The sequence below is a fragment of the Mesocricetus auratus genome, unplaced genomic scaffold (assembly GCF_017639785.1).
Source record: "Mesocricetus auratus isolate SY011 unplaced genomic scaffold, BCM_Maur_2.0 Super-Scaffold_4256, whole genome shotgun sequence".
Classification (NCBI taxonomy): Eukaryota; Metazoa; Chordata; class Mammalia; order Rodentia; family Cricetidae; genus Mesocricetus; species Mesocricetus auratus.
In genome coordinates, this window is record NW_024429182.1 from 93,226,105 (window position 1) to 93,241,626 (window position 15,522).

At 37.2% G+C, this 15,522-nt stretch overlaps 1 protein-coding gene across 1 annotated transcript; it reads right to left on the reverse strand.

Annotated features, from left to right (window-relative positions):
- Positions 1-8,125: 8,125 nt before the first annotated feature.
- Positions 8,126-9,075, reverse strand: LOC101833132 (olfactory receptor 52E4-like). Its single transcript, XM_013126240.2, is given in 2 exon segments — positions 8,126-8,208; positions 8,211-9,075. Coding segments are annotated over 2 exon segments (948 nt in total).
- Between the last annotated feature and the right edge of the window lie 6,447 nt (positions 9,076-15,522).

Genomic DNA, 15,522 nt, shown 5'->3' on the forward strand with positions numbered 1-15,522 from the left:
TTTGATTTTAGCCATTCTGACAGGAGTGAGATGGTATTTCAGAGCTGTTTTGATTTGCAATTCCCGGATTGCTAAGGATGATGAGCACTTTCTCAAGTGCCTCTCAGCCATTTTAGACTCCTCTATTGAAAATTCTTTATTTAGTTCTGTGGCCCACTTTTTAATTGGATCCTTTGGAGTTTTGGAGACTTGCTTCTTGAATTCTTTGTAAATTTTGGAGATCAGCCCTCTGTCAGATGTGGGGTTAGTGAATATTTTTCCCATTCTGTGGACTGCCTTTTTGTCTTGCTGACTGTGTCCTTTGCCTTACAGAAGCTTCTCAGTTTCAGGAGGTCCCATTTATTAATTGTTGATATTGCTGTCTGTGCTACTGGTGTTATGTTCAGGAAGCTGTCTCCTGTACCAATTCGTTCAAGGGTGCCACCCACTTTCTCTTCTTTTTCTTCTAAGAGGTTCAGTGTGGCTGTATTTATGTTGAGGTCTTTGATCCATTTGGACTTAAGTTTTGTGCATGGCAACAGACATGGATCGATCTGCATTCTTCTACATGCCAGCATCCAGTTATGCCAGCACCATTTATTGAAGATGCTTTCTGTTTTCCATTGTATATTTTTAGATTCTTTGTCAAAGATCAGATGTTCATACATGTGTGGGATAATATCAGGGTTTTCAATTCGATTCCATTGGTCTACTTGTCTATTTTTGTGCCAATACCAAGCTGTTTTCAGGACTATAGCTCTATAATAGAGCTTGAAGTCAGGGATAGTGATGCATCCAGACGTTGCCTTATTGAACAGGATTGTTTTGGCTATCCTGGGTCTTTTGTTTTTCCATACAAAATTGATTATTGTTCTTTCAAGGTCTGTGAAGAACTGTGCTGGTATTTTAATGGGGACTGCATTGAATCTGTAGATTGCTTTTTGGCAGGATTGCCACTTTTACTACATTGATCCTACCCATCCAAGAGCATAGGAGATCTTTCCATTTTTTGAGGGCTTCTTTAATTTCTTTCTTTAAACACTCAAAGTTCTTGCAATACAGGTCTTTCATTTGTTTGGTTAGCATTACCGCAAGGTATTTTATGTTGTTTGTGGCAATTGTAAAGGGTGGTGTTTCTCTGATTTCTTTCTCAGCCCTTTTATCATCTGTATATAATAGGGCTACTTATTTTCTTTAGTTGATCTTGTAGCCTGCCACTTGGCTGAAGGTGTTAATCAGCTGTAATAGTTCCCTGGTAGAGTTCTTCAGGTCATTTATGTAAACTATCATATCATCTGCAAATAGTGAAAGTTTGACCTCTTCCTTTCCATTTTGTATCCCCTTGAACTCCTTTTGTTGTCATATGGCTCTAGCGAGAACTTCACATACAAAATTGAAAAGGTATGGAGAGAGTGGACAGCGTTGTCTTGTTCCTGATTTTAGCGGAATTGCGTTGAGTTTCTGTCCATTTCATTTGATGTTGGCTGTTGGTTCTCTGTATATAGCTTTTATTATTTTTAAGTATGATCCTGTTATCCCAGATCTCTCCAAGTCCTTTATCATGAAGGGGTGTTGGATTTTGTCAAAGGCTTTTTCAGCATCTAGTGAGATGATCATGTGATTTTTGTTTTTCAGTTTGTTTATATGGTGGATTACATTGATGGATTTGCATATGTTGAACCATCCCTGTATCCCTGGAATGAAACCTACATGATGGTGGTGAATGATTGTTTTGATGTGTTCTTGGATCCGTTTTGCCAGTATTTTATTGAGTATTTTTGCATCAATGTTCATGAGGGATATTGGTCTGAAGTTCTCTTTCTTAGTTATATCTTTGTGTGGCTTGGGGATCAATGTTATTGAAGCCTCTTAGAAAGGGTTTGGGAAAGACCATTCTGCTTTTATTGTGTGGAATACATTGAGAAGAATTGGTATAAGCTCTTGTTTGAATTTCTGGTAGAATTCTGCACTGAGGCCATCTGGACATGGGTTTCTTTGGTTGGGAGACTTTTGATGACTGCTTCTATTTCCATAGGGGCTATAGGTCTATTTAAATTGTTTATCTGTTCTTGATTTAATTTTGGCAAGTGATAGCTATCCAGGAAGTTATCCATTTCCTTTAAATTTTCGAATTTTGTGGAGTACAGGTTTTCAAATTATGACCTGATGATTCTCTGAATTTCCCCAGAGATCGTTGTTATGTCCCCCTTTTCATTTCTGATTTTGTTAATTTGCATGTTCACATTCTGCTGTTTGGTAAGCTTGGACAAAGGTTTGTCTATCTTGTTGATTTTCTCAAAGAACCAACTGTTGGTTGCATTGTTTCTTTGTATTGTTTAACTAGTTTCTACTTTATTGATTTCAGCCCTCAATGTGATTATTTCCTCGTATTTACTCCTCCTGGGGGAGTCTGCTTCTGTGTGTTCTAGAGCTTTCAGCTGTGCTGTTAATTCTTTAGTATAACTATTCTCCAGTTTCTTCAGGTGAGCACTTAGTGCTATGAACTTCCCCTGTAGCACTGCTTTCAAAGTTCCCATAGGTTTGGGTATGTTGTGTCTTCATTCTCATTGAATTCTAGGAAGTCATTAATTTCTTTTTTATTTCTTCTTTGACCCAGGGATGGTGCAGTTGTGCATTAGTCAATTTCCATGAGTTTTTAGGGTTTCTGCAATTCATGTTTTTGTTGAATGCATTGTGGTCTGATAAGATGCATGGAGTTATTCCAATTTTTTTTTGTAGCTGCTGAGGTTTGATATGTTGCCAAGTATGTGGTCGATTTTTGAGAAGGTTCCATGTTGTGGTGAGAAGAAAGTATATTCTTTTTTATGTGGATGAAATGTTCTATAGATATCTGGTAATCCCAGTTGGGTCATTACTTCTATTAGACCCTTTGCTTCTTTGTTGAGTTGCTGTCTGGTGGTGAGAGTGGGGTGTTGAAATCTCCCACTATAAGTCTGTGTGGCTTTATATGTGATTTAAATTTTAGTAATATTTCTTTTACGAACGTGGATGCCTTTGTATTTGGGGCATAGATATTCACGATAGAAACTTCATCTTTGTGGAATTCGCCTGTGATGAGTAAGTAATGGCCTCCTTCATCTCTTTTGATTGATTTTATTTTGAAGTCTAATTTGTTAGATGTTAGGATTGCTACTCCTGCTTGTTTCTTGGGTCCATTTGATTGGAAAATCTTTTACAACCTTTAACTCTCAGATAATGTCTGTCTTTGAGGGTGAGGTGTGTTTCTTGTATGCAGCAGAAGGATGGGTTCTGTTTTCGAATCCATTCTGTTAGCCTGTGTCTTTTTATGGGTGAATTAAGGCCATTAATATTGAGGGATACTAATGACCATTGATTGCTCTTGCTTCTTTGATTTGGAATGGTTGTTGTTGGTGGAATTATGTGTGGAATTCCACCCCTTTGTTCTTTTGGCTGTTGGTAAAGTGGGATTATCTAATGCCTATGTCTTTCTGGTTGTAGTTAACTTCCTTGGCTTGGAGTTTTCCTTCCAGATCTTTCTGTAGGGCTGGGTTAGTGGATACATATTGCTTAAATCTAGTTTTGTCATGGAATATCTTATTTTCTCCATCTATAGTGATTGAGAGCTTTGCTGGGTATAGTAGTCTGGGCTGGCATCCTTGGTCTCTTAGTGTTGGTAGAATATGTGTCCAGGACCTTCTGGCTTTCAGAGTTTCCTGGGAGAAGTCAGGTGTAATTCTGATAGGTTTGCCTTAAATGTTACTTGGCCTTTTTCCTTAGCTGCTCTTAATATTCTTTCTTTATTCTGTATATTTGGGGTCTTGATTATTATGTGATGAGGGGACTTTTTTGTGATCCACTCTATTTGGTGTTCTGTAAGCTTCTTGTACCTTTATTGGCATGTCTTTCTTTAGGTGGGAAAGTTTTCTTCTATGATTTTGTTGAATATGTTTTCTGCCCCTTTGAGGTGATTTTTTTCTCCTTCTTCTATACCTATTATTCTTAGGTTTGGTCTTTTCATGGTGTCCCATATTTCCTGGATGTGTTGTGTTAAGAATTTGTTGGACTTAAGATTTTCTTTGGTTGGTGAATCCATTTCTCCTAGTATATCTTCAACACCTGAGATTCTCTCTTCCATCTCTTTTATTCTGTTGGTTATGCTTGTATCGGTAGTACCTACCATTTGCCCAGCTTTTCTAATTTCCAGCCTTTCTTCAGATTGTGGTTTTTTTTATTGTCTCTATTTCAGTTTTCAACTCTTGCACTGTTTGAATTGTTTCTTGCAATTTTTGGTTTATCTTTTCATCCATTTGTTGCATTTTATGAATGTTTTGTTTTGTTCTTTCTTCCATTTCTTGCATTTTTTTTAGTTTTTTTTCTTCCATTTCTTTCATTTTATGGATTGTTTTTTCTTCCATTTCTTTGAGGGATTTTTCTATATCCTCTTTTAGGTCCTCTATCATTTTCATGAAGTTGTTTTTAAGGTCATTCTCTTCTGTTTCATTTGCATTTGAATGTTGCAGTCTTGCTGGTATAGAGTCTCTAGAAGCTGGAGGTGTCATATTACTTTTTCTGTTGCTGAGTGTGTTTTTGTATTGTCTCTTTCCCATCTCTTCTTCTAGTGGGTGCAGAATGAGCCCCTTACTGGTCTGGTGGTTAGGGGACCAGAGTTCCCTTTTGGTGTGTGCTAGCAAGTCCAATACTCTGGTAGTTCTTCTATTCCTCATCCTAGTTCTGGTCCTGTGTGTGGAGAAGACCAGGAATCTGGGGTGCTTAGCCTCCCACCTGGCCCCCTGGTTCCTTTGGTGGAAGAGAAGTCTTGGGATCTGGGGTGCATAACTCCAGCTGGGATAGGAAGCTTTTTGGCAGTTCCCAGGCAATCCCTAGGCATTGGAATGCAGGCTGGGATGCAGGACCTGTTTTACCTGGTCCTGCGGGAACAGCTGGTCCCCTGGTCTCTTTGGTGGAAGAGAAGACCTGGGATCTGGGTGCTTGGCTCCCACTGGGATGGGAAGCTCTGTGCAGTTCCCAGGCAATCCCTAGGCACTGGAATTCAGGCCTGGATGCAGGGCCTGTTTTACCTGGTCTCCCTGGATCTGATGGTCCCCTGGTCTGGTTGGTGGAAGAGAAGACCTGGGATCTGGGGTGCTTGGCTCCTGCCGGGATGGGCTACTTATTTATTTTTGTCTTGTTTGATGAACATATGAAACAAAGCCCAGCAGAAACCTGAAGTTTTGTTTTACTTAGCTGTATTCTAACAATAAGGTTAATTGGTAAATAAATAATAGTTATAATTATTACTATTTAAACACCTTCTAGCTTATTGGAGCCCATTCCTTATCGTGGGATGCCATGCTCAGTCTAAATGTACGGGAGAGGAGTTAGGCCCCTCCCCAACCTATTGTGCCAGAGTAAGTTGACTCCTCATGGGAACACTTATCTGTGAGGAGTGGACTGGGGGTAGGCTAGGAGGTAGGTGAGGGAGGGTGAGAGGAGGTGTGGGGGGCCAAGGAAGGGGTAGAAGAGAAAACTGTGGTTGGAATGTAAAATCAAATAAAAAAACTAAAAACTGGAAAAAATTTTAAACATTTTATTTCTATAGTTAATATTTTAGAGTCAGACAATTTACTGTTAAATTCACTTCCTATAATTCATTAACTAAAGGCCTTCTCACATCTCTGAGCCTTATCATTTTTCTTATGGGTGATAAAAATTACAATATATAGTCCACATGGCTTTTCTCAGGGTGAAGTGAGTTAATGCGTTCAGGTAGAGTAATAGATTCTTTCATAAGAGTTCCATCAATACTATTGTTAAAATTTACTCATGCTCAATAACTAAATAAGTAATTCAGTAGAAAAATAACTGCAGTTACCTTTCTTCATGCTGTAGGAAGCCCATGAAAAACTCACTGTTCATTTGATCAAGACATGTATTCCCTTTGACCAGTAGATGTCAGCAGTGTGCATGTGCCAAGGCAAAGATCATAGATGTAATCTCTTTTTTTATGGAGCTCATAAATTTGACTCTGATAAATATACATTAAATAAACAAAAACTTGCTTGCCATTTGAACTGTATGGATACTTAATTGTTAAATCAACTACAGTTTTGCAAAAATAGCAAAAGATCCTCATACTATCATCCTACTTTCAATATTAGAATATACTTTAGACATATATGTGTATTTTCATAGCTGCAAGGCTGAGAACATCTCTTCAGAGATCCTTGATTCCTTTTAGGATGAAAAGCAGAAATCAGAATGTTGGTGACCTTTTATAAATGACACACAGTTTAATAACAAATTGTCAGATTACAGAGGTAAAGTGTTTATTTTTATAGTTTATTTTTATGACTAGAAAAGGATAATTTACCACAGGGGTAGGTCTCATTTCATATATAATGCATTGCTAACATTTACCCCTCCATTACCTTAATATAGTTCCTCTTGCCCTATCCACCTTTTCCCCATATAATCTTCCCTCTATCTTCACAATGACCACCCTTCATATTTTACATGTGAGAAACACTTAATACTTGTCTTTCTGAGCCTCAACATTTTCAAGTTAAGATAATCTGTTGAATGATCTTCCTTTTCTAGCTACATGAAAGTCATGCTAAAAATGTGTCTATTTGATACACTCTGTAGAAACAAATGTCTGTGTTTATTTAGACTCCAGTCATTTTTCTTGCAAGACTAAGGTGGGTAGATTAAATTTTCCCACTGGAAATTTGTAGTAAATAACCTATAGGTGTATGTGGCATCAGCTGTAAAAACTGAAGCCAGATTCACCCACACAAACCAGCAAACCCTGCAGGTTGCAGACTCCTAAAACTTTTTCCTTTGCCTTCAGGAGAGTACCAAGGCCTGTCATTAACTTTGTTATCAAGAATCTTTGCCTTGTTCATGCTAGTTTTGTGTTTTGACTAAAAAAACAAAATCCTAATGAGTCAGTCATAGCTTACCAGAGTTTAGAGTTTGCCTAAGTTTTTCTTTGTAAATAATTTGTTCCATATCCTATATCTCATGCTCATTAGTACCACTTAACTAATATTTTCTATAGAAGACTCAATTTCTTATACAACTAATTATTCCAGGGAATCACCATTAGTTTTATCCTTAACATCAGCTTTCACAAGAATTGTTACACTGTCCCAATACTAGCCTCCTTAGCCTTTAACAGCAAGGATTTCAAACATCAAACATGTCAAAGATATAAGCAAGAGTTGTGCAGCAAATTCCAGCAAGGGCAGTGAAGAGTCAGTCCAAGTAATCAGAGCACTGTAATCTTTGTCAATCAGCAGCTCCAGGATGCTTGACCTCACCAACCCATATTGGGAATTTCATAATATGAACAAATATTCAAAGTCCATAGCATTAAGAAATTTTGCTGAGATTTTTTTTGGCTTATGCCATAAAAATGATCTTATTTCCTATTCTAAATGTTATGAAATACTATATAGATGAAGGTAAATTATGTATAGAATCAGATTGGATTAAGACAAAAGACACTTACAGTTACTCACATCTACAAGGACTTGCACAAAATTGGAAAAAGAGTATCACATTTCATTAATGTTCATATGATAGTCTATCAAATCATTTAAGACACTGAAAACTAGTTTATTGGAGAAAGAATAAAGAAGGAGCCGGGAGGAGTGAGAACACAAAAGGGAACAATAAATGACTGGGAGATTAAGATGTAGACAATTACTCAAAGTGAATTTAGAGACTTTAGAGGTGCAAGAAAAGTCTGGACTTATTGTAAAAAATAGAATTATGTGAGTCAGTTCAAATGCCACTAAGTACTAAGTTTAGAACTAAACCTTGCATCTATAACATTGTTAGGTCACAGTGTCCTTCAGTATTCAAACTTACTTAAAGAAAAGATGTGTGGAGAATGGAAAGATTTAACCACTCTTGCAGGTAATTCCATTCAAAGGCCACTGCCAACTTCAGCATCATCTCTATGACTTTCTAAACTTAGTGTTCAGATATGTGAAGGGGGCTGGGGAGGCTGGGCAGAATTGTAGTTTTCTTAGTTAGCAACACTAAAGCACTTTTAATAAAAATAGAAGGCACAGCAATCAAATCTAAAATTATAAAGACTTTCAAGAAACCAAGATTGTTATACCTTGAGCAATATGTGGATATATTTACCCAAACTTTACATAGAATTATTCTTTATATACAAATATTTTTTATTATTTTTCTCTTGGATCTGCTTAGTCCTTACCCCATAAATGCAGGGTTTAGACCAGGTGGGACAATTACATATAGATTAGCTAAAAGAATATGGATATAGTGGGGAACATTATGGCCAAAGCAGTGTGTCAGAAAAGAAAACAATGCTGGTATGTAGAAACACAGCATGATATAGACATGGGAGCCACAAGTGTTGAGAGCCTTCAGTCGGGCATCTTGAGAGGGAAATTGGAAAACAGCTCGGAGGACAAGCACATAGGAACAGGCAATCAGGATCATGTTCACAAGGATATGGGAAATCACCACAAGACCATAAATGATATTGATCTTGATGGGTGCACAGGCTAATCAAGCAAGACCCATGTGCTCACAGTCTGTGTGATGCATGATGTGGTGCTCAAAGAAGGGCAGTCTCATAATGAGAAACACAAATGGAGTCACAAGAATTAAATTTCTTCCAATAACAACTGAGATTAGAAGGCTGATGGTTTTATTGGTGAGGATCATGGCGTACTGGAGAGGATTGCAGATGGCAACATAGCAGTCATAAGCCATGACCACAAGCAGAACAGTTTCCATGCCTGTAAACATGTGAATAAAGAACATCTGAGCAAGGCAGTCCCTGAAACTGATCTCATGGAGATTGAACCAGAAGATACCCAGCATTTTGGGGATGGTGGATGTGGATAGACACAGATCAATCATAGACAATGTGGTCAGAAAGTAGAACATGGGCCGATGGAGGCTGTGTTCAGTCTTGATTACAAAGAGAATGGTGATGTTTCCCACAAGAGGAGTCAGATACACAAGACAGAATGGGAAAGGAATCCATACATGAAAAACTTCCAGACCTGGAATCCCCAGTAGGATAAAGGAGGAAGGATGGAAGTGGGTGCTATTGACAGAAGACATTCTCCTAGAAAGTGTTTGAGAATTCTGGCCATATTCAAGGTTCTGGGAGATGGGGAAACACCTATTAGTGTGCTAAATAAAATAGTATAAGTACTTATGAAAATAAGATATTTTCTTTCAGAGTAATTGAGCAATTCACTCAACACATATATTACTTCTGAGACCTATTGCAGCCCAAATTACTCAATATTGACCTTTTTCCTAGCACATGAGGTCTCTGAAAAAATGGAATGTTTCATCTTGTGATATATGCTCACATATCTTAAGTGTTCGTTTTCACTCATCACATTGGGTACATTACCATGTATGTCCAATGTCTCTCAAAGTGTGGTCTGCTATTAAAAAGTCATAAATTCTATGCGGTGAATTATACTTTCATTAGTGTTTGATTTCATAAAATTCTAGGGATTTGTTTGTTCGTTCAGTATAGTCAACACAACATAATTAAGGCCAATGAGATGTTCTGTCTTAAAATTTTTCTCATTCTAATTATGTTGCTCTGAGCAACATCATTAATTTTTAATAGTTTTGGGGGGCTGTGTTAATTGCAAAAATATTTCTAGCTTTCATAGTTATTTGTCAGTAGTCATGTATCTGTCTTAGAGTTTTAATTGCTGTGATAAAACACCATGATTAAAAGCAACTTAAGCAGGAAAGTTTTATTCCAATTTACAACTCTCAGGTCATACTCTATCACTGAAAAAAGTCAGGGCAGGAACTCACAGCAGGAATCTGGGGCAGAAACTGTAGTAAAGGCTATGGCAGAATTCTGCTTACTGGCTTGTTCCCCATGGCTTGCACTGCCTGCTTTCTTATACAGTCCAGGACCTCTAGATCAGGGATGGCATCATCCTCAGTGACCTGGGTTCAACCACATTTATCACTAATCAACACAATACCACACAGGCTTGCTGACAGGGAAATTCATGTAGACATTTCTTAATATGAATTTGAAAAAGAGCAAAGGGATGGTCTAAAGGAAGGTTTGAGGGAGGAAGGGGAGGAGGTAATGATTTAAATATTATAATCTTAAAAATAAAAGAAATATTTCAATAAGATTTCTTCTTTCCTCATACAGCCTGATTTATATCATGTTGACAATAAGAAACCACTATGCATATCTTTCTAAAAATTTCTTCTTGTTAGAAGATAAATAATGTAAACTGGCAATATAATATATAAAGTAAACATCCTATAAATATAAAAGAAGACATAGAAGACCCTACAGAAATTGAGGCAGAAGGAACAGGACAACTGTTGCCAGTGTTGAGGGGAAGATGGCAGTTTGAGAAATTGAAAGCTATTTATGGAATTTGATTAATTTATAGTCAATAATATCTTCAGGGTGGTTGTTTAATAACAGGACACTTTACTGGCACAGGTGAGGTACCAGGAGAGTGAGAGATGGGGACCAGTCTTGCGTAGTGTCACATAGAGCTACCAAGACTAAGAAACCTACTTCTGTACAAATTTAACCAGAATTCTTGTTCTTGTTTTTGTGCTCCAGTGAGGTGTTACCCAAAGTGGCTGACACATGCATCTAACAACCTGATCAGTTTTGGAAGCCATCTTGGTTTAGACAGATTCACTGATAAAGACATCAATCCCACAGCACCCTTTAAAACCTGAGTTTATGGTAATTAGGGTATTTTCTCTTATAGTACCCACAAACACTGTGGCCACTGATCTTGTGATTCCTTTTCACAATTGTTTCTTTCTCATTGGCTCTTTCAGATCATTAAGAGGATTTGGTGAGACCTGAAGCTACTTAGACTTCAAATGACTGAAAATTTTGTTGTGCCATTTACTTGCTGAAGAACTTTGGCTAATTGCTCTATTTTATAAATCAGGCTTTTTTTCCTTGTAAAATTGAGGGAGTAAATGTAACTAATGTTCATTATTTTCAGAATGAACAAAATTAATGGATGTGAGTGAAGCATCTCAGAAGGGAGCAAAAGAATCACCGATGCTCCCTAGTGTTATATTTTAATCCAAGGTGGTAAGAAAAGACCATTATTTAAAATGAGGTCATTGTAGCCTGGAAGATGAGTGGGTTGTTACAGAAGAATGAGGGGCTGCTACCAGACCAGACATTTGCCGTTCTCTAGATATCCACTTATACTAATATAATCCAGTACTGCTCAGCTTGAAGAAAACCTGGCTCTCTTTGTATTCTTACTCCTCCCGCTTCAGCTTTCCATAGCTTCATCAAGATGTGAAGGAGGACAGAATAACTGTCTAAATTTGGCTATTCCAGTAGGGGTATTATATCAAAGGTTTGGATACACTTCCCAAAGATAGTGGGACTAGGTGATCAAAATAGATGGTATGGCTCTTAAATAACAAGGGATACAAGAGAGACAGGAGCAGGCAATAGCAAAGATGAAACTACCAATGAAATTCTATCTGGATACTGACATCAGTCATATCTCAACTGCTAATCCACATACAAAGTTGATCTGGAAGTGTTCTTCTTTCATAGAAGAAGAGGGCAAATGTCACTGCTGGCTTTTCTACCGTGTGCCAGCTTTCAAGCCTTTGTAATTTTCATTATCATTGAAGTATGTGTGTGCCCATGGTTTTATAAGCAATAAAGGTATGTGGTTGTATCAAAGGGAGGTTGATAGAGGGGAGAAGGGAAGAGTAAGGGAAGGGAGAGAGAGAGAGAGAGAGGAAGGAACAGAAAAGAAAGGCACAGAAGCAAAGCATACAAAGTCTTCATGTATACCACAGTCTTTACCTTATATGACCAGTTCCCCTGAGCTGCATTTTTCTGTGTAGAGAATGATTCTCAGAACAATCTTAAGAAAAGGGAGGCTTCTGCATATTTGAGCCCTCTTCCTCCTCTTGGCTGTCTCCTCTGTACCCTGACTGAATTCTGATGTCTCTTAATATTTTTTCCCAGTCCTTATGTAGAGTCGATAGCCTTGTGGTCTAGGTTCTTAAAGGCAGCCCTTTCAAACTTATGGGCTTCTGATCTCACTGATCCCATGTAGAGAAGTTTTAATAAGTCTAGACATGTCCCAGGATCCCTGAACATGTTTTTCAGAACCCTCTGTGCATAAACATGTACCCAAGAGTCTTACATTATAATCCTCTCCACAGCATAGTAGAAAAACACTGTACTGGATATTATGCCTTAGATCAGAGGAGCAGATGTGGTGTGGAAGGTGAAGAAGGGAAATATGAAGATGAGTGGCTTTCCTAGGGTAAAGGAGAACATGGAGAACATTAAATTTATGCTGGCGAACTCTCCAAAATTTGACTTCCCTCATCAACTCTTGTGCTTTGTTTTATTTAAAATGCTGTCTTAGGTTGGACATGGAAACAGATAAGTTTTTTAAAGATGAAAAAAGAGTAGGTTCAATATACATTCATCGCTGTAGCAGTGTAGAGAACTCCAGATAAGCCCATCAGTGCCTTCAACCCAGAAAGAGTCCTCATTCCAGCATGTACCTGATGTTCAAGAGATGGAGTCTGTAAGAAAGTGAATCATCAGCTCTTTTTAGATTGTGGTGAAAGTTCTATTTCCCCTAAGAAAGCTTATCCTAATGTCTTTTATGCTGGGGAACAAGTAGAGTTTTCTAATTGTCTCTTCCTTTGTGGTGGAACAGGCCTAATAGTCCTCCCAGGACATCCTATTGGCTCTGATCTCCTGGATGTAGGTACAAAAGTCTGAGGGGCACTGGAATATGTGAATCAGTTTTCATATTATAGGTCCAGACTGTTTTGAGTTGTTATCACAGAGAGAGTAATGTTTCTGATTTAAAGTGTGTTTGGTTTGGTCTGCTCTCATGTTCATTCTTTTTCAATAGACAAGGTCATTACTTCCTAGTCTGTCTTTCCCTCACAGAATACATGTTTGCTATTGTATCTATACCTATTTTTCACATATTAAGACTAACTCTATCCAATCTCTCCTTAATATTTCTTCCTATAACATCCACTTTCTCTATTGTACACTATAAACTTCAGTTGGTAAATTATAAAAAGCACTGTGAACAATTGCCTTCATTCAATAACCAATTTTCTTTTAGACATTTAGTTGGAATTTGTGAATTTTGTACCTATATCTCTGTCTTTTGGGACTAAAGATCTTTCATATAAAATCATCATTGCTCATTTCTGCTTTCCTTCATTTCTTCCCCAGTGACATTCCTCTATGACAGTCTTCTGTATGACCTCTGTGCTTTGTGTAATTTCATGCCACTACTACCGCATGCACACTTTCCTTTGGTTTCATTTAAGGTTGCCTGACATTTTCTCTCTCTTTATGTGTGGATACTAAAGTAACATTTCATTCAACTCTACTCCAGTTCACCTAGCACAGTGTCTTGGATGGAGTAAATGCTCAGATATTGCTGGGTTATATGGGCTCCAGAATTTTTAAAAATGGCAGTTCTGTGAGGAGACCAATGCCGTATGATCTTGTATCTCCTATTCTAAACTTATTATAAAAGGTGTGAGTGTTTTCTTCCAGGTTATCACAAACAGCATTATTATCTTCTCTTTAAACCATTATTGATGCTTGTTCGTTTTCCTTTTAAGATAGAAACCTGTTCTTAAAGACACATTTATTTTAAAGATTTTATGGATTGGGTGTATTTTTATACTGTAAATCCTCTAACCAAAAAGCCTAAGATAGAGTATTCTCACTCATCTCCATTGATACGTCTTAAAGAGTATCCACCCTCTTACTTTACCTTGATGCTCATGACATAATATGGTCAATGGCTCTAATGTCTAGAAGATTTTGGAGTTTGCATCAAATTCCTTTTTTTATGGTTTTTTTGAGACAGGCTTTCTCTGTGTAGCCTTGGCTATCAAAAGCTAACAGTTGCCAGCAGCTCCTCAGTTAAATAGGGAACTTCAGACCCACTTCCCCTCTATACGCTGTGATATTGTCTGACTTGATCATGCTCAGGTCTTGTGCATACTATTATAATCTCTCTGAATTTGTATGTGGAACTTCCCTGTTATGTCTCAAAAACACGATCCCTGGATGTCACATGAAAAGCAATATTTCAGGGGTAAACCCAGTTTGGTTTTATGCACACAAATTATGTAAATTGTTATTCATTTCATTCTGTGTCACTTATCAAAAAGTATACATATTCACAAATTGTTTGCAATTTTATATCTTGAACCCTACACTTTTTGCAAATGTTTTCTTTCTGTACTTGTTCTGTGCTCATTTGTGTATAAATTTCCTACACTTTAATTAATGAAACTATTTTTACATGTATGTGCTTTCATAGGTATAATAGTATAAATTCTAAAGTGTTTTCCTCAAAATTATCTGGTCTCTTACTCTGGTGGTTTGAAATTGAAATGTATCTGTTCTCTTGACCCTTAACTGGTGACACTTCATAAATGTTGTGTAACATTCAGTAGCTAGAGCCTTCCTCAAAGAAATATGTTATAGGGTGAATACCTTGGCTTTTATAGTCTACTGTTTGCTCTCTGACTTCTTACTACTGAGACAATGTGACCAGCCAGCACCCAGCTCCTGTCCCTCATGCCTTCTCCTCAATGATGGACCTATTTTTCTCAATATCAAACCTAAATAAACTCTTCCGTTTTTAAGTTGATTATTCATGTATTTTGTTGTAGCAATGTATAAACAAATTACCCTTTAAGAATATATATTCCAATATGAAAGAAAAAATGGACAAATGATGACAAAAGAATATGCATAATGAGTCAAGAAGAAACACATTAATGAGAATTGTAAAAATAACTCATACTTAGGAATTATTTCCTATACATGCTCATGTGGGCATTGGAATCAAATTTAATGTGTCACAATGCATGTGCACACACACACACACACACACACACACACGTACATACATAAATGTGTTCACAGATGCTTCCCCCCACAGAGACTTGAAAATTGGGGGGGAACTTCTTGGGATGAATAAAGATTTTTGCCGAAGAGGGAGGGGTATGAGAAAGGCTAATGGAAATGAACATGAGTAGAACTTATGACAAACATACTCAACTCATTTTTGTATTTTGAGTTTCCTTCTGATAATGTATATTTAATACTTTATTTCTAACTTATCTTCAATTTCATTGTATATCTAGAGGAGATTAGAATAAAATCCTGGTCCTCAAATATAATCTTAAAAGTGACTTTTCGGGAGACTTTTGTCTCAATTATTCAGTCATCAAGTGGATGTAGTGATAGTTTCAGGGTTGAAGAATGCTAAAGCAGACAGTATATGTACAAACAAATTGTGGCCTATACAAACTTTGGGGAATACTAAGGCAATTCCTACAGCAACTTCAAAAATCATATTTGACTTTATTTTGCTTGACAATATTTTACTTAAGATTTTTATAGTAAGTTGTCATTCTGTCTTTTTTGACTTCTAGTTTTGAAAACTAAGGATATATTGCTTATCCACTTTGTTATTTCTTGTTTTTACCTTTTCATAGTGG